Consider the following 18192-nt stretch of genomic DNA (forward strand, 5'->3'; position numbering starts at 1 on the left):
TCCAGCTCCTTCTACTGGAGGGGTACATATATAGTTGACTGCAAAGCAGTTCCAAGCTATACATGGCAAAGAAAGGGGCTAAAGATACTCTCTTAATTACACTTCTTTGTCTGAAGAATATTAATCTAAATCCTTCATTTACTTATCTAGCAACAAAATAAGGGAAACCTGCCATTCTCTGTAAGAGATTTTTTTTTTTTTTTAATTTTATTTTTTTACCGGGCCGGGAAGATTTGCTGGGACTTGGGACTGTTAAGAAACATTTGAGGAACATTACACTCTTGTGCGTTACTGTTCTTAGCTGCATCTGACTTCAGAATGGGATTTTCTACAGCAGTTTGTAAAAGTTAGTTTTGTGAACATTACGGACAGGGCTCAAGTTCCAGTCTTTGTTCTACCTCTACTCATGTCTGTACCCAAAAATCCACTTCTTGTATGTGAAGCCAGAGTATAAACCAATATGTAGGTGATAGAGATGGTGGAGAAACTTAGGTACAGTAGATGCATTGCACATGGCTGAAGTAAATTTGAGCTAATACAGATTGTTGACTTCACTGTGAGCGATAAATGGGCAGTGGAGGGCAACACACACCTCATTCCCCTTTCCTCCCTAACACTAATTATCTAATTAACAGATAGTGTTGCCTAGAGATAATTTTACAGGTGGCTTATAAGCCAGGTAGGCAAGTCTGTAATATTAAATGTTGCTTCTCTTAGTAATGAATTACTATAGAATGATTTTGACCTTCTTCTGACATAGAATTGAGGACAAGAAACTTATTTACTCACAAAGCTTCCTGACTTTTTAAAAACTACCAAGCAGAAAATGGCTCTATGTTGAGGATCTTTAATTCTCTTCTCTCAAGATAAAAAAGAAGAATCTATGTTAACATTTAGCATACATTGAATGTTTTTGGGCCGTGAGCAGTATGGTATCATTTACATACTTAAATAAAATGAAATGCCAGAAATAAACTCTGTGCAAACCTGGGCAAAGAGAGATCTATACAACACATTTGTCAAGGAAGTACATACATACCTATTTTATTGCTTATATACAATAAAACCACTTACTTTGCACTTGGTCGTATTTCTTGGCCATTTTTATACCACTTGAGCTCTACAGTTGGATCTGCTAGCTCCACCATGAACCTTACTTTGCCTCCTTTATCTACCTGGTATGCTGGATCAAGACCTTTGGCAAATGCTGTTGCAGAAGAGAAGTGTTATTATAAAAGAAGATCAGAAAACAAATAGGAATATGAATGCTGAATTGTATTGCATAAGACTCATTAGAGCTATCAGAATATATACACACCATGTTATGCATCACTCTCAATTCTTGGGCTGTTCCAAACAAATCAGTTTATTTTCTAGAAACAGTATCAGCAAAAGTGTAGAGCTATGCAACTCTGATTACCCTGACGAAGTTAGTATCTCTTCATGACTTTGCAGTATGACCCTGTTCTGAACAGGATTGGGTAAACGTAGCTCTGACAGCTTGCTGAGAATCACTATTTCAGAGTAAAATTTTATACAGGTGGTGCAATGGAATCATTTAGAATCTGTTAAACAGGACTTCTCTATCTGCACCGCCACTCAAGTTAACAGGGAATTTTAAGCTTAAATTTCTTTTGAGGTTCCCACTATCAGAATAAACATATTGAGTTGTCTAAAAGCCAAATTAGTTTCCCTGATTCCTTTTGAAGGTTGTAAAGTGTAAATTGCAATTCCACTTGTGATAAATGTTCCAGCTGCCAAACATTTGCAAAAATATCTGAAACCAGTCAAAAGCTGTCTGTCTGTGAATCCTAGTGGAGCTTTTCAAAGCAATTCTTTGAGATGTGCAAATGTAGGCCAAGTTGTTCTGGGCAAGGTAAGGCCAGAATTCAAACATTTAAAAACACTTTAGCATCAACATTTAGTTATTGCCAGCTACAAATGTTAGACCCAGGGGAGCAGGTGACCTATGGCTCAAAAATGAGTGATGCCACAAATGCATCACCAGCTGCTAAATAATCAACTTCTGATAAAGTTTATATTATGCACGTCTCATTGCAGGGGACTGAGGATATTGAAACAGCGGGAACAGAACTACTACATTTGACCAGGAATTTTTTTTTTTTTTTAGATCTTACTGAAGTGTAAGTGATTTCAATTTATAATAAAGGTAGTATAAGGGGAAAAACACCCTACTATCACCCTGTCATATAGACATTTTGCATACCATTTAAAGATGCTTCTGTAGGGAAAACCCTGACTACAGAAAAATCCTGATATAACTGGCAGCCTCATCCTACTCAACATGGATCTGGGGAGAGGGACCAGACAGACTGGTGCTGAGGGATGCTCTTTTCACATTACAACATTCCAGCACCTCCATGTGATGCATCTGGGTAGGGAGCAGCTCTTCCTGCCAGCTGCACAATTTCTGCATTAGCTTCCAGGCCTTTCCAGACTCATAGGGGTTGGGGTAGGTGAGGAGTTTCCCTGTTCTTCAACCCCTTAGATATCTTCACTGGATTCAAAAACTGCCACAGTGTCTCAACAAAAAAAAATTAAATAATAAAATAAATAAATAAATCAACTCCATTTCTGCTAACGGTGGCTAGAATCAGATATACCAGCAAATGAAAAGGTTGTCCATAAAGGTTAATTTGTAGTAGCATAACAAGTGTGATGATGTGAGGTAAAGGGAGGAGGAGAAAGGGTGTATCAGGCAGTTGGATTACTGCAAAATATTTTAAATTTGCTTTTGTACTTGTTGAAAGAAAGTTTTGTTGTTCTTATCTAGATGAACTCTTTCAATCAGACTTTGCCTCAATAATACTTTTTGGATGGGAAATCTCTACTAAGTATATGCCTAAAAAGATGTTTTCTTTTAATAACTTAAAATTTGTTATTCTTTCTTTTATACTGGATATCCCATATCATTAGTTATGAGTTTGTAAACTAGAATGTTATAAAATGAATTACTCTAAAAGCAAGGAAATTTATGGATCTTTGAATATCCAGCTGGCTATAAACCATTGAATATTTCCAAAGAAGACTGAAATAAGTACAACAGTTTGTTTTACTTCTAAGAATTTAAGACAAGTTGAACTAGGCATATCTATGTATCAAATATATTGATTCAGAATATCTAATATGGCCATAAAATTCAGTGCAGAACTAGAAATATCAACCAAAGACAGTTTTGCATCATCTTTATACTCAGCACATTTTGGAACAAGCCAAGTCTTGGTCCAGTCTCTGCCAGAAGTTATGGTTGTTTGAACACTGTTCTAGCTTTACCCATATTCTATTGATCCCAGTAACTAATCTGCAGGGTGACAATCATCATGGGTCAATGAAATTTTGGTCAAGCTTCCTTTCCTTTGGGAAGGTTCCTGCATTCATGTGGGGTGGAGGATTTCATCTACGCAAAACGGGAATTTTCCAGGAAACCACTGTAGCAGCAGATGTATATTGCATCTAGTTCTGAAATGCTCACCCAGAACATGCAAATGACACATGACAAAATAGTATTATGGATAGCATGATGTATTTGTATGTGTATGTATCTGTGTCTATACGTATCGTTAAACATATACCTATATTTTATATACACATATGTATAAGCACATATCTATATTTATCTATGTACATATTGTACCACACATATTCAGTATGGTAGCTGGAGAAAGATAGCCCTGAATGTGCTTACCCAGCAGAGGGTGAAGGGTTTTTAGTTCAGCTGGGATTTCAGAAAAATGTCAGATTAAGAGCCAAATGAAATTAAAAAGAGCAAACAATGACAACTCCATTTTAGAGCAGAAGATATTAACGATAACACAAGGTCTAATTTCCATATTGTTTTACCACATAAAAACCTCTTCACACAACTGGGAGACTTCATTTCAGTTAGGACTACTGTTTGGCCAAGAGGGAGGGATGGTTTTGGTAAGCACTGAATGGGACAGGATATTTACACTAGCAGTGGACCAAGCCTGCCTCTGACTAACTCCTTGCAGTGTGTCGGACAGGGCTGGAGTAGTAGTGTGCATGTGCCCTTGCATGGAAATGCAATAAGTTTGGCTTATAGGATAGATAGTCATGTCTGCCTATGGAACATAAAAATACTCTGCCTTATCCATACCTGCACTCTTCTTCACTTCCCTGCGCATGCGCTTCAGACGCTTTAACATGCCTCTCAGGTCAGTGATACCATACTGAAAAGCAATCTTCTCATATTCACTGGGATTAGCGTTCTTCAGGAGCTCCCATACATCTACCTCAGGTTCTTCTTCTTGCTGTTTAACCTCCCTAACAGCAGCAAAATAAAATTGCGGGAGAAGAGTTAGCAAGGTCTTATTGTATCAGGAAAAGGGCGGAACTGAATCCATGGTGAGGTTAGAAATGTTTTGATGAAAATTTGAAGGTCACCATCATATATTTTTTTTTTTATTTCATTTTGACATCAAGTCTTCCATACATCTGAAGTGAATGGAAGCCCTAGGTCCACTCGGTACGAGTGGATTAGTTCAGAATGACACTCACACCTTAGTTTACATTCTCCATGGCAGAATTTGGGTATAAGTTTTAGTTTGTCCTTTTTAATGTAATCGGCTATTAGAAATGTTATATTTCTTCATTATAAAAAGAAACAGTTTGAAAATGTAGTACTATAATAGCATATGTGCTGTTTAAATCACTGGAATCGGAAAATTTATGATGGCACCACTGAGATTTAAGTCTAATCCATACATTTCATAATTATACAAAAATGCTTTCAAATTCAGTCCCTGTAAGTGTTGCAGGTGGTGACCTATGAAATGACATATTGAAATCTAAGGGAGTTTGGGTCTGTTTATAGTTACACCAGTGCTTCATAGAATCACTTGAAATTTGGCATATTGATAGGAACTAGAGATTCCCACACCAGATTGGAGTTGCAAGATGGATCTGATGGCTTCCTTGTTTATTTCAGTCTTAAGAATGGGAAATGTTTTCAGAGGCCTGTGCTTTATGATTCAATGCCATATTTACTATCTTCAACTCCAGGCTAAGAAAAACAACAGAGAAAAGTAACACTGGCAACCATTAGATGAGAGAAAATGGAAGCATCCTAAACAAAATGGCAATTTTTGAGAATGAGAGATTAGCTCAAATTGAACTGCTAAAAGAAACCAGGAACTGAAGCAGAAATGTAGACCTTTTTTCCTGTGACTTCATCAGGCTCAAAACAGGATCATGCTGCCCTGATCAAGCTAGTCTAATGAAATCAGTTATTTTGAGAAGAGAATGAGAAAATAAACGTTTGAGAAACAAAAAAAGATTGATCTTTGCAGTGACACACTGTTAGAATTGAGTGTGATCAAGTCAGAGAATTTTGTTTAACAGGAATACAGAAAAAGCACTGGGGATCCCTGCATGGTTGGATGAGTAACTATGGAAAAACACTTTTCTGTTTAATCCATGAGATTTACTCATTTTCCTAATATGCCAGTTTTATTTAAAAAAAAAAAAAAAAAAAAAAAAGGAATAAAAACCTTCTTACCGAGGAGTCTTTGAAATACATTGTTAGCTTATAATAATAATTAGAAAATCTCTGGTATCTAATTTTGTATTTTTTTCTTTTTACTTTTGGCTGTGCTCAGGATTTCTGGAGAGTGACTATGTACTGCGAACGATGGCATTTTGCTGAGATTCCTGCTGCATGGTGGCAAGTCAAGATCAGCTTGCAAACATATGTAAAAGCTGACACACTCACTGGGGTGGCATTCTCCTCTCCCAGGGCTGGCCACTTGCCATAAAACTCCTGTCGGTGCTAAGAGGAGTTACGCTCTGTGGGTATTGTGACAATGTACCCCTTTAAATCAGGCAGTAGTTGAGAATGAGGATCAGTTAGAGTATCCTGATTTTCAACCAGTTTCAAATAGTTTGTTCCAGGCTCCTTATTATTATTATTTTTTACCCTTTTAACTAGTGAGAGAACGAATTTTGACACAGAGCAAAACAACTGTGTTCCGAGACCACAATAGTTACTGCTGTGGGTAGTGGGCAAACAGTGATGCACATTTTCTAAGTGGATTGATCTCATCACAAAATCATTTTCAGACCTTTTCCCTGAAAATGTGCATTTTGTTGAAAGATACACTTTTTAAAAAAAGGACCTAAATGTTTTGAGATCTTGAGCCTTTTGGAATTTCATGCTGTTACTGATTCATTGCATTGATGAAGCATAACCAGTCACAGAGTTGCTTACCAAGATAAAAACTGGTTTATATTCCTGCAAGACCAGCATGAAATTAGAAAGCAGGCAGTATATAGATTCTGTGCATTTACATTTTTGTTTGTTTGTTTTTAAACGAACAAACATGTTTTGACTATTATGCATGACAGGTGAAAAGTTCTAGCTCTCTTATAGGTAGTATGACCATACATATGAGAAGGAGTGGACCTGCAATGCTACCTTTTGAAACACTGAAATGAAAACATTTATTTTTATAATTGAAATGGCTACTAATATCCACACTGGGGATTAAGTAGAAGTCTTACCATGTAATTAAGCTCATAAGTATGAGGTTGCATTTCAGTCCTTGAAGCAAGGAGGTGAGGAGGAGAGGCATCGCTTTCAGCACAATTAAATGATGTTTATAAAGTAAAAGTTTGCTTTGCCCATTAACCACATGATACTTATACTACATTTATATGGCTATACAGTATTTATCTTATAAAACATGTGAGATACTCGTTAGTGAAATGATAACAAGACTTTTTCACATTTCTCTTTCCATGAAAACACCGAGACCTCTTGCATGCACCTCATATTGTTAGAAAAACACCCCACAGGCAGTCATGAGAACTCTTACGGTAAGTTATATTAGTATGATAAAAAGTCAAACTGAAGATCCTAATAAGGGATGAGAAGATTAAAAAAAAAAACAAAGACCTTGTATATTTGAATTGGTTCACATAATTCTTTCGCTTCCTACATTTATCTTCAGCCTTCCTGTTTTCACTTCAGTCTTGCTTTAGTTGCCAAAATACTCTTCTCCCCATAGTCCATGATCCTATTGTGAACTTTTATATGTAATTAATACTGTATATTGTTGTTTGTTTGTTTGTTTGTTTGTTTGTTTTCTTTCAGAGTAAGTGGTAGATAAAATAAAGAATATGGTTCTTTTCCCAGATCTCTGTGGTCAGTTACCATCGATTTCCATGGCATATACTTTTTTTTTTTTTTGATAAATTAAAAAAACGAGCAAAGAGGAGCTGACTAACTGTTGCAGATGAAGGCTGGGTAAGGTCAATTCTTCCTTTCCTGGAATTTTCTTAATCTGTTAAAAGACTAACCTGGGTTTAAAGTCTGAAATAGCTAACAGCATATCACCAGATTTTCAAGGTGAACCAGAGAAACACAGGCCCAGGTTTTTCCCCATCACAGTACTTAAGGTGAATAAACCACCATGGAATATTAGTGTGCACATACTGAAACAGAAAGCTACAAAGAATACCAGTCTCTGTGATTTGAAAGCATAATATGATTTTTTTGTATTGCAGTGCTTATGAAATCAAATTAAGATGTACCCAAAGAGGTAAATTCAACCCTTGCAGCTCTTTACTCTTGCAACAGACCCAATTTTCTGAACTGCTCATCCCTGCGTAGGAAATTCTCCCCCTCAAGCCTCCATGCAAACACAAAAGAAATAGCAAGTAGACTAAATGTTATTGATCTCTTTAGGTTGTGGCTCACTTTTTTCCCAGTACACTCAAGTCTGAGTTTTCTTTACAACACACTTAAAGGTACAATTAACTGAATATTTGCATATTATACTATGAGAATGATAGTTAGAAACAATGAAAAAAAAATGAAAGGTCAGAAAAGTCTTAAAAAGTTATTAATGCTACACCTGACTCTTTCTGTGTGCGAACCTAATGGTTTGCAATCCACACCTGCTCACTGCATCACTTGGTTCTCACCTACGTTTCAGGAGACCACTAAAGTCAAGTTCTCCTGCATCGTCTTGTCCATCACCGCTGTTATTAATAGAAAAAGATCAAATCTTTGTTTAATACACAAAAACTTAGACAACACACATTGCAAACTCTCTGCACGTCTCTCATACTCAACACTATCCAGACACACAGCTAACGGTATAAAATCAACACAAACTTGTATTCTTTTTCACACAAGTTATGTTACCTTAGACACTTGTGAAAAATAACACAAAGGTTTGTATTGCTTGTTATTATACTTTGATGACAAATTTTTGTAACTGCATACATAAATTTGCCAAGATTTGTGTTAGATTTCAGTAACACAAATGAATGTGAGCTAGTCAACACAACGAGCTTTGTTTTTCATTTACATCGTGTATCTGTATAAAAACAAAGGGCTTGTGCTGATCTTTTGCTATGAATGTAAAACAAAGATTTGTATTGCTGCATGGTGCTTTTAACAATGTATGTCTGTGTCAAATACCATTTGACATTATACTTAAGGCTTAACTTTCTAAATGAAGGGAGAAAGTTAAAAACAGTACATTGTATATTTTTACAGATGAAATCATATTATTATGAAGGTACATATTTTTCTATAATGTAACCTTAAGGAGTAAAACCTTATTATACAAATGAACATAAACAAAATAATGCCCTTAATGTTTGCAAACAGGAAGGGCAAAATCCTGTGAATGGTAAGTCAAACAATGCCAGTATTTTATCCATGATTTTGCAAGCTAGGTATTCCTTAGAAAAAACAGACAATATTCAGATATATCCTCATCTGATTGGGCAGTAATTATTTCAGTTAAAAATTATTGCACTTTAAAAAAAATATTTCGCTTTAAAAAAGATGTGCTGAAGAGAGGTGTGTACCTTTAATGTAACATCTTTTGTCTTTACTCTTTAAATAAAATCTCTTTAAATAAAATCAGTTACTTCTTAGTCACAACTTTGCTTATATATGTAAATTAATAAACTGCAGTCATTTTCTATCTATAAAACATTTTGAGTCTGAATACTTCTGTCTTTGTATGACAATTTTCACAATAAAATATAAAGATGATTTATTTGTTGTTTTATAACAAAGGTAACTAAACTAAGGGAAAAAACTTTAGACGCAATACCTTACAGCCTGTGCGTATATTAATTTTTTAATATATTTTCTGTATATTTCATGTATATTTATATACTTATATTTGTATATATTATTCCTAGTTTTTCTCTAAAGATGGCCTTATGACACTTTCTTAGTGTAGGATAAGATAAGGCCAGTTCCTGTCTTCTTGAAATCAGTGTGTATTTTGTCTCTTTTGATCAGTATAGGATTGGGACCAGGGTCTTTCATGTCATAGCTGACAATTTTCAGGAATGTGGTGAAATAGTTTAGTGAATGAAAATATGTTTTTAAAAACCTCTGAAGAATCAGATATTGAATTGCCTTAAATATTGCACCTTCCCTTGAGGCAATTACATTGTAGTTTTACAGAAGAGTACTGTCTGTGTTGTAGCTATATCATTTTTACCCACTAACAAATACCTTAAGCTCCATTTTTTAAATCTTTATTTCCAAAACCAGTGTGAAGTTACTTGATACAACTGCCTGCCAAGATTGATGCAAGTTCTCTACACGCTACCAGCATCCATTACTGAGGAGTTTCATGGGATCACCAGTTGAAGTTACCTTCTTTTGAAAGCAGATCTGATGTCAATGGATGGAGCAGCTTGAGAAGATTCTGTGAAGTAACAGTAATACGGGAATTAAAAACGTAATTTGAAATTAATGTAGTTTATGTAATCAAAGTGATTAGGCATGTGAAATTTTTTTCTGTTTCCAGCTAAATGATCACAGTTTGTGTACCTTTGACATTAAGCTCTGATAAATGTGAAGCTGCTCAATGATAAGCCAAGTTTACTTAATGAATTTCCCTGACCTACTTCTTGCAGATCTGCATAGGGGATCCGTCTCAGCAGTGTTTCTCTCACAACCCCTTCCAGCCTGTACACAGGCTCTGGCCTTTTTCTTCCCATTCCCTACCCTTTCTTTCCCACTTGCATCTCTTACTTTCTCAATATGCCAAGCCTCAGAGGAAAAAGGCAGTCTTCTCTATGGCTACAGGCCCATGCTGACTCTTGGCTTTGTGTGAATTACTCCTCTGTGCCAGTCTTAATCGGATTAAGAGGTTCGGATCCACAGCAAGTGCTTGGATGCAGCCACATGGGCTCCTGGCTAGCAGACCTCTGAGCACACAGGCCCTTCCTGTGCCCCTTGGGCTGTCAGTCAGCCATTAAACATCCCCTTCACTGTGGCATATTTGCCCTGACTGGTGAAAAAACAACCCAGTCTGGGCCGTTTTGTAGGCGTGTTTTACTCTGGTGAACAACTATTTGGTCTGCTGGCTGCTGTCCCTGGAATTTCGGAAGACAATCTGCCTTTCTCAGGCTGATCGTGCAGGTATGCATGCAGTGCTGTGCTGGCAGAAGTGCTCTCAAAGGAAAAGATAAGACTGCGGGTTAATGTTTGCCAATCAGACCTATTAGAATGCAGAAACAGGCAAAGGTATAAATCTCCAGTGCTCTCCTTGTTGGGCTATTCATTGTTTTCACGTGGTGTAGAAGAAATCTGGCATTCTGAGGTATGATCACACCATGCCTGAGCAGGGTGCGAGCACTGGAGAGCGGTGCCCTCTACACCTCCCACTCCTCAGAGACTGCCAGACGAAACTTCACTCTCTGATAGCCCTAGGCCTGGTTCTCTGTCTTGTGTGCTGCAGCCTGATTTGAATTCAATGGGAGTTTGATCTGCCAGTTTTTCTAATTTTTGGATCGGACCTAAATGTCACGCAGAGTGTTTATCACAATGTTTATATAAGAAATCACAGATGCTTAATTCTCTGCCATCTATGATAAAGTTCTGAACAAAATGATGTGGTATTTCAGGTAAATATATACGTATATATATATGTCTTTATAAAGCTTTACAGATGCAAGTGGAATCTTACCAGTGACTTCAAGGTCAAAAGAGCAACTGTCAAACTTGTCCTTGTAAGATACTTCACAGCGATAGTTCCCTGCATAGTTTTCCTTAGCTTGAATGATATGCATCTCAAACGTGTGAATCTAAAAATCAAACATAATTGCTTATTACTATGGGGGATACGTTTGCATAAAGCAGAAGTTAAAAGTTTTGTCTTCCAGACCTAAAACAGTATGGTGAGGCCTGGGTTAGAATCCACTTCTCTTGAAATTCTGCCTATTGTCTAAAACTGATCTTTAAGCTCTCTGGAGCTTTGCCCCTGTGAAAAGGAAAAGCAGGCACACCTTAGTATGACGCTCAAATGACTCCTTCAGCTGTAGGTGCTTCCCTGCTTTGCTGGCCAGGTCCATCCATTTTCCTTTAAACCACTTAACATTTGGCTTTCGGAGAAGATCTTTGGCTTCTACTTTGGCTATAAATGTAATATTCCCACCTTTTAAAAAGAAAAGAATAAAAGAAAAAGAAAAAAAAAAATGAGGACGATAGCTCAGTCACAGTTTTACAAGTTTCTTTTACAATTGCTCCTTCCAGTCTCCATGTGTTAGCGCTACCATGACAGTAAGAATCAGAGGGGGTGACAGAGGCTATGAGAATATACACTGCAGAGTGTTACAAAGATTAATTATTTGGTGTCTAGAAGCCTTCTGCCCTTAACAGTGTGGAGCTTGGGCCAAACTAAGAAGCAGGAAAAATTAGCTGAGGCAAAACTCCATGTTGTCATGCGTGAATTGTTCCCAATACTAGCATTTCCTTGCTTAAAATAAGCATGCACATTTCTAGGCTGCTAGGTAGTTGTAACATAAATAAACTCCAGTCTGGAAAAGAAAGTCTGGAGCTCTTCATCTATTTCTATCATTAATTCTCAAAGGTGCAAAGGGAAGGAAAAGATTCTTCTGTAAACAGTAATTTGGGAGTTTCCATCCTAACATTCAGGAGTTCCAGAGAATAAGACAGCTAATTCTTTATATTTATTTTCCAAATAAATCTGCTCAAAATTCTCTCTCTCTCTCTCTTTTTTTTTCTTTCTTTTTTTTTTTTTCTCAGAAACTGAGAAAAATAGTAGGAGTGTGTAAGAAAAACTCATCTGCCCACCTACTAGTGTATCTCTATACATAACAGACATTTTAAGTAACCTATACTGAACTTGGCACCACTGCTGCTGTGCTGCTACACTGCTTACATTGACATGTTAGTATGGCTCAGGAGTGCTGTTTGAACCTCCTTGCTCTCCCCATTTACTGTGGTCTGGCTTACTTCACAATAGGGTCGCGGACTGCTTGCAGTGAATTCCTCTGGGATGAAATTAAAACCAAAGACGTGCTCTGAGAGTTTACCTCCTGTGCTCCAACTGCTAGAAGGTATTTAGACCAGTAGACAAGAGATAATCCAGAGCAAATCCCCCAGAATGGTTATATTAGGGGTGACAGTTCCACTCGACCAGTGTCCTTACAAATTTTCTCTTATTAATCAGCTCAATCTACTTGCTGATTTACATGCAGCTGCAGTGCATAAAAGTTGACCTGGGAATCTCCAGGCTACTGCGTAGATGAGATCTTCCTGACATATCAATAACATTAAAACCGACAGCACCATAGTAATCAGCTTTCTTCTCCAGAAACTGTAACTCCTAGCCATTGTGCCCAGTAAATTATTTAAGTTAGTTTTGAATTTTTATTTATTTATTTATTTATTTTTGCTTCACTTTTTAAATTCTGTTTTGCCTTCAAAGAGTGGACGTCACATCCAAGTAAAATCAGTGGAAGTATTTGTAGCTGGGGGCAGAAACTTGAGCACTGTCTGAAATGCACATACCTCTTTTCAGTCTCTGTCTCTCTGGAAGTGGCTTTTAATTTTGTTTCCAAGCACTTACCAACACTCACTGAACCACTCTGTGGTTTTTCGACGAATAAGGTGGATCTCTGGGAGTCATCGCGTTTTTCTGTCTCCTCTGGAGCTCCATCTCCAATTGACCATACTGAGATGCAGAGAGAGAGGGAAATATCAATTATCTGAGCATGTTTTACTCCCTCCATAATACACTTACCTGAACTCACTAAACTGTCTAACCCTATTACCTCTTTCTTCAGATGTCCTGAAAAATATGTAAGTTTTTGTTCACACTGACATCCATGGATTGGCTGTCACATTGTGTACAGTTCCTGAAAGAATGCTACCTCTGTGGTGACAGAAAATGAAACTCTTAGGGAAGAAGAGAGGGCAACCTGATCAGCCAAGGCGGGTACTGGGCAACTTGAATGGCACCAGCATTCAACCATGAGTGCTTTACAGAGGCAATACACAAAGGTCAGCTCTTTGTTTTTCAGAAGGGAAACCAGAGATGGAGGTTCTGAAAACACAAACAGCTATAACCACACACAAAACACAGATGATGTATCATTTCTGTGAGTGTCTCCCAAACTCAAACTCATTGTACAAGCTAGTTTGTCCCTTTTGCTTCCAAAATAGGCCACTGATGAAGCTTAATTTTGAGCTTTGTTCTCTTCTATCATGATAGAAACAGAGAGTTTGGGAATTGATCATTACAGAGAAATAGTTCGTCAGATGCAAATGATTCCATCACATGTTCAGGCACAGCATCTTCTCTTCTAGAAACAGATTTTGGAACTGAAAAGGAGCAATGGTAGTGAGAGAAGAAGCAAGTGAGCAACGTTCCCAAGGCAGAAAACTGTGCCAGCACACCTGTGTGTTCCTGGTGTTTCTACTTATCTGAATATCCAGGGCTTTGTGTTGTGCGGTTATTTCTTGCATGCAAAAGCATGCTTAAAGCTAATTCCTAGCAGAAAAGGCAGGGAGAGCAAGATAGTGACTGTCTCTACCAAAAGAGGGTACCTCTCTACCGAAAGGCAAAGTATGTCTCATTCCAAGAAAGACCTTGTCACATCTCTTTTCTTTTGAGGAGTTCTGGTCAGTTCATAGGTAAAACTGAGTCAAGCCAGTGCTACCCTGGCAGTACCAAAGAGCAGGGCAAATGTGTAAATGTTTAGCTGTACCAAACAAAGCAGGCCATGTCTTTCAAACCAGAGCTGCATCCCTTGCTCCCAAGGGACTTCTAGTTATTTCTGATTCAAAGATAGCTTTCTGTAGTTTATCCAGTACTCTTTTGATTTTGGTTTTGTAACTAATTTTGTTTTTTGTAACTAATGATGAGCCAATTAAACAACTTTTTTCATCTTCTCCATACATACTCTGAAATTTTAAGATCCTTTCCCTGCTCAGTATTTTCCGTTGAAACTAGTTAGAAATCAAAATTGTCTTTCTATCTCATAGAGATTACTACTATAGGAACCTTTTCAACTCATTAAAATTGCTATTGCAACAACAACCATAGAAAATACAAATAAACTGTTTTTATTATCCCGGAGTCTATTAGAAATTTCAAAAAGACATCAAAATGCTAGATAGCTCTGCTGTAACATCTTTGCCTTTAATTCTTTCAATGTATTATGTATGGTGTGCCTAATACCTCTGTATATTTCTGCTTGTACAATATTTTTCACATGTAAAGACATACATGTATATACACACACGTATATACACATATATGAAGACATATGCAGACATACATGCACACAAATATATATAGATACATATCTATATATAGTCTATATAATCAAGATATTTAGATTATGCTGATATAATATACTAGTATATGGAAACACTTAACAAAAGAACAAGTGAGAGTTACTGATATGAGCAGAAGGATCTAACAGTGCTTGGAACAGGAACTTGTCACGTGCAGTAATGAACCTGAGACACCACAGGATGAAATGGAAAAAAGGATATTAATAAATGGAATAAACTTACATAGACTCATTAATTCAGTACCACATAAAGTAATGCATACATATTATCATCACCTCTGGATATTAGCTTTTTCCTGTTTATTAAACAAACAGAACAAAACGTGGGTTTGACGTTGCCTCGTGGGCCTGGCATAGGCTGCTATGCCAGTTCAAGAACCATGGTTGAAGTACCTGCTGCTCATTTTGTTCCAGAGGCTGCAAATCCTGAAACCACAAAACTGGGTGTAGTATGCGTTACCTGGCAGAGTAGGAAGAAAGAGGTTATGACTTTGCTAAGTTATCCCCACCATCCTTTGAGCTGTGAGAAGAAGCCATTCTCCTACAGATCTCCTGGGGACTGTGTATTGGATTCAGGTATGCCACTGCCACCCTGTAGGCTGAGGAAGGGAATAGTTGCATATCTATCTATATGGAAATACATATAGATAGATAGGTATGTATGTATGTGTAAAGACTGATACATGTCCTGTCTGGTGCATCAAAGCCTTCTCTCTCTCAGTTTAGCTGTTAGAAACCTATTTAAGACTCTGATATTTAAAAGCATTTGAAAAGTTAATGTGTATAAACAGTGGAATTAAAATTAAGTACTATCTTTAATAAATAACTCATTAATAATGATTTTATCATGTAAAATTTGGAGTGTTTCAACATGTTGTTCAGGAGTTCTCACCTGAATCTTTTCTTTCCGCTGGCTTAGACATCCCATCTGAAAGGGAAGAGCAATTTAGATGACACCAGCTCGGAGATTACAGTTTAACTGGCCTCAGGTCATTGGGATTTTAAGAACATTGATTCTTCATGCAAGGAGATTAGAATAAATATTTAGGACTGTACCCATGAGGTTGAACACCAGAAAAAGGAAGTGGACAGTTTAGAAAAAAAATCAGAAATCTTTTCCCCTTTTCTCTAGAAAACCTAAATTCAGTTCAATTCCCATTCAAGATTTTATTTTTAGTGGTTCATTTTTAGAAGGTTTCAATGAAGCTGATACTTTCCTCGTGATTTGGGTGATTTTAGATTAGAGGTTGTTTTATATTCTTCAATATTTTTCTGAGGGAACAGTACTTCAAATTGTTTAAATAGTCTATTTATTTATTATGTTTAAAAATTTATTATTAATAATTGAAATTAAATGTCATGGTTTTGTAATTTAAAACATTATTTATATTTTTAGCTCTTACCAGTGAGGTTCTCTGACAGTGTAAATCAATGTACTGCTACTGACTTTCCAGATAGCATGCATCCCATGGTTAATAATGCAAAGTCTTTTGGAATGGACAAAGAAAATGTGATCATTTAAGGCAGTGAAGATAATTCAAAATATTTTTAGTTAAAAGTTTTAACTAGCTTTTTTATTTTTTTATTATTTTTAAGAAAGTTTTTTCTTAAAGTTTTTCATTCGACACGCTGCAAAGCCTTTTTAGTGTCCAAAATCTGTTTCTTTCAGTCTAATCTCTTTAAAAAACATTGTTTTTCTTTAAGCAAATGATGGTGAAGTGTTGCCCATGTCACATCTACTATGAATTACCGCTGTACTGCTGCTTTTCTTCTGCCAACTACCCAAGGCATTTTGTCTGCCAGCTTGGCAGTGATGGCTTGGAGTGGTAAATTAAAACTACTTGTCTTGTAGGTAAGACATATGGCCTAAGGAGAGCTGATAGACAATTCTGTGGATAAATTTATTTTGAAATTATAAGGCAACTATTTTATTTTTAATTCTGGAGTTTGGTCTCAAGATTAACCTAGAAATTCATTCTGTACTTGTCAATAGTAACAGACTAAGGGGAATTGCCTTCAGAGATGCTTACTGATTTTTACCTTCCAATGGCAAAAGTTCTAACAAAAAGCTCAAGACAGGACCAGAAAGAAACTTGTCTGGTATGAAGGTCCTGTACTTCAGAACATGGATTAATTTAATTTTGGGTACCGCAAAAATCTTACTCTCTAATGAGCGTGTTTTGAGTTCAGTCCAAAAGTTTGGACTCTTTCTTCATTAATACTCATGAGAAAAATCCATACATACATACACACACAAAGCACTATCACAGTCAGTCCTAACCTGCTGGTGGTGTACCAGCTGAAGTGTCATCTTCATCTGTGAAAAGAAATACAAATAAAAAAAAGTGCGTAAAGAAACTCAAAGCACAGGCGATCATCTGCTTTAAAACAACTATGTGAAAATGTAAAACCTGCAAAAGAAAGGGAAAAATCATAATAGTCAGGAGCACTCACAATGGAAACTTCAAACTGATGAAGAAAGCTTTGCGTAATTCAGTAGCTGGAATGGTAAACCTTAATGTTTCAAGCAAGTAAAAGAAAAATGAGATGTGAACAGTGATCTATTATTAAATCATGAGTTTATATGGAAGCTGCTGAGTGGTTCTGTTTGTTAGAGATGTAATCCACAGTAAATACATAAAAAGCCACAATGAAATCAAGGTCAATCACATATCTGACCTTCTGAGGAAGATGCCATTTCTCTGGTGTCCATGTCTGCAATTAAAATGTGCACCATATATGCATTCAGCAACATTTAAGTCAAGATATGCAACAGTTAAAAATAGTCCCCGGTATTTATACTTTATAATTTCCCTATTGGAATACTAATATAAAATGAAAGGAATAAACAACTTGTTCCCCCCTCCCCCCCTCCCCCCCCCCCATATTATAAGATAATGCCTTAAAATAGAGACAGAACTATGATCATCACAATGGATTTTCCTTTTAAGAGCACTGAATGTTAACAAAGACAGAACTATGATCATCACAATGGATTTTCCTTTTAAGAGCACTGAATGTTAACAATCATCAGGTATTAAATAATTAGAAGCAATCAAAATCCAGGGATTTAAAATTTGTTTAAACTCATAAGTACAATGATAGATACGTATTTATATAAATCAAAAGCCTACGAGACATGAAAATGACATTAAACCCGAAATATTGTAATCATGAATATCAGAAATCCAGAATAAAGACTAATTTTATAACAATCTCCTAAATCTTTGAATTTTGGATGTTGACAAGAAATCACAGAGATACCAGTTTCTGATAAAAATACATGAAAGGTCTTAAAAGTCAAATAATAAAAAGAAAAGAAAAGAAAAGAAAAGAAAAGAAGAGAAAAGAAGAGAAAAGAAGAGAAAAGAAGAGAAAAGAAAAAAGAAAAGAAAAGAAAAGAAAAGAAAAGAAAAGAAAAGAAAAGAAAAGAAAAGAAAAGAAAAGAAAAGAAAAGAAAAGAAAAGAAAAGAAAAGAAAAGAAGAAAAGAAAAGAAAAGAAAAGAAAAGAAAAGAAAAGAAAAGAAAAGAAAAGAAAAGAAAAGAAAAGAAAAGAAAAGAAAAGAA

The 18192-nt window shown here is 36.3% G+C and overlaps 1 protein-coding gene across 11 annotated transcripts in view; it reads right to left on the reverse strand.

Moving 5' to 3' along the window:
* Positions 1 to 18192, reverse strand: part of MYBPC1 (myosin binding protein C1) — an 81388-nt gene that overhangs the window by 32915 nt on the left and 30281 nt on the right. For 4 of the 11 annotated variants that reach the window (XM_038164993.2, XM_038164971.2, XM_027449166.3 and 1 more), the window contains exons 4-13: positions 17305 to 17340; positions 16907 to 16942; positions 15518 to 15553; positions 12894 to 12998; positions 11308 to 11456; positions 10989 to 11106; positions 9671 to 9722; positions 7966 to 8022; positions 4139 to 4305; positions 1075 to 1207 (exon numbers count right to left, since the gene is read on the reverse strand). In XM_038164993.2, coding sequence (XP_038020921.1) covers positions 1075 to 1207; positions 4139 to 4305; positions 7966 to 8022; positions 9671 to 9722; positions 10989 to 11106; positions 11308 to 11456; positions 12894 to 12998; positions 15518 to 15553; positions 16907 to 16942; positions 17305 to 17340 — 889 coding nt within the window. The remainder of the gene's footprint in view (positions 1 to 1074; positions 1208 to 4138; positions 4306 to 7965; positions 8023 to 9670; positions 9723 to 10988; positions 11107 to 11307; positions 11457 to 12893; positions 12999 to 15517; positions 15554 to 16906; positions 16943 to 17304; positions 17341 to 18192) is intronic. The other 7 variants (XM_038164961.2, XM_072038643.1, XM_038164988.2 and 4 more) reach the window with 5 other exon arrangements.

The sequence above is a fragment of the Anas platyrhynchos genome, chromosome 1, assembly GCF_047663525.1.
Source record: "Anas platyrhynchos isolate ZD024472 breed Pekin duck chromosome 1, IASCAAS_PekinDuck_T2T, whole genome shotgun sequence".
Taxonomy (NCBI): Eukaryota; Metazoa; Chordata; class Aves; order Anseriformes; family Anatidae; genus Anas; species Anas platyrhynchos.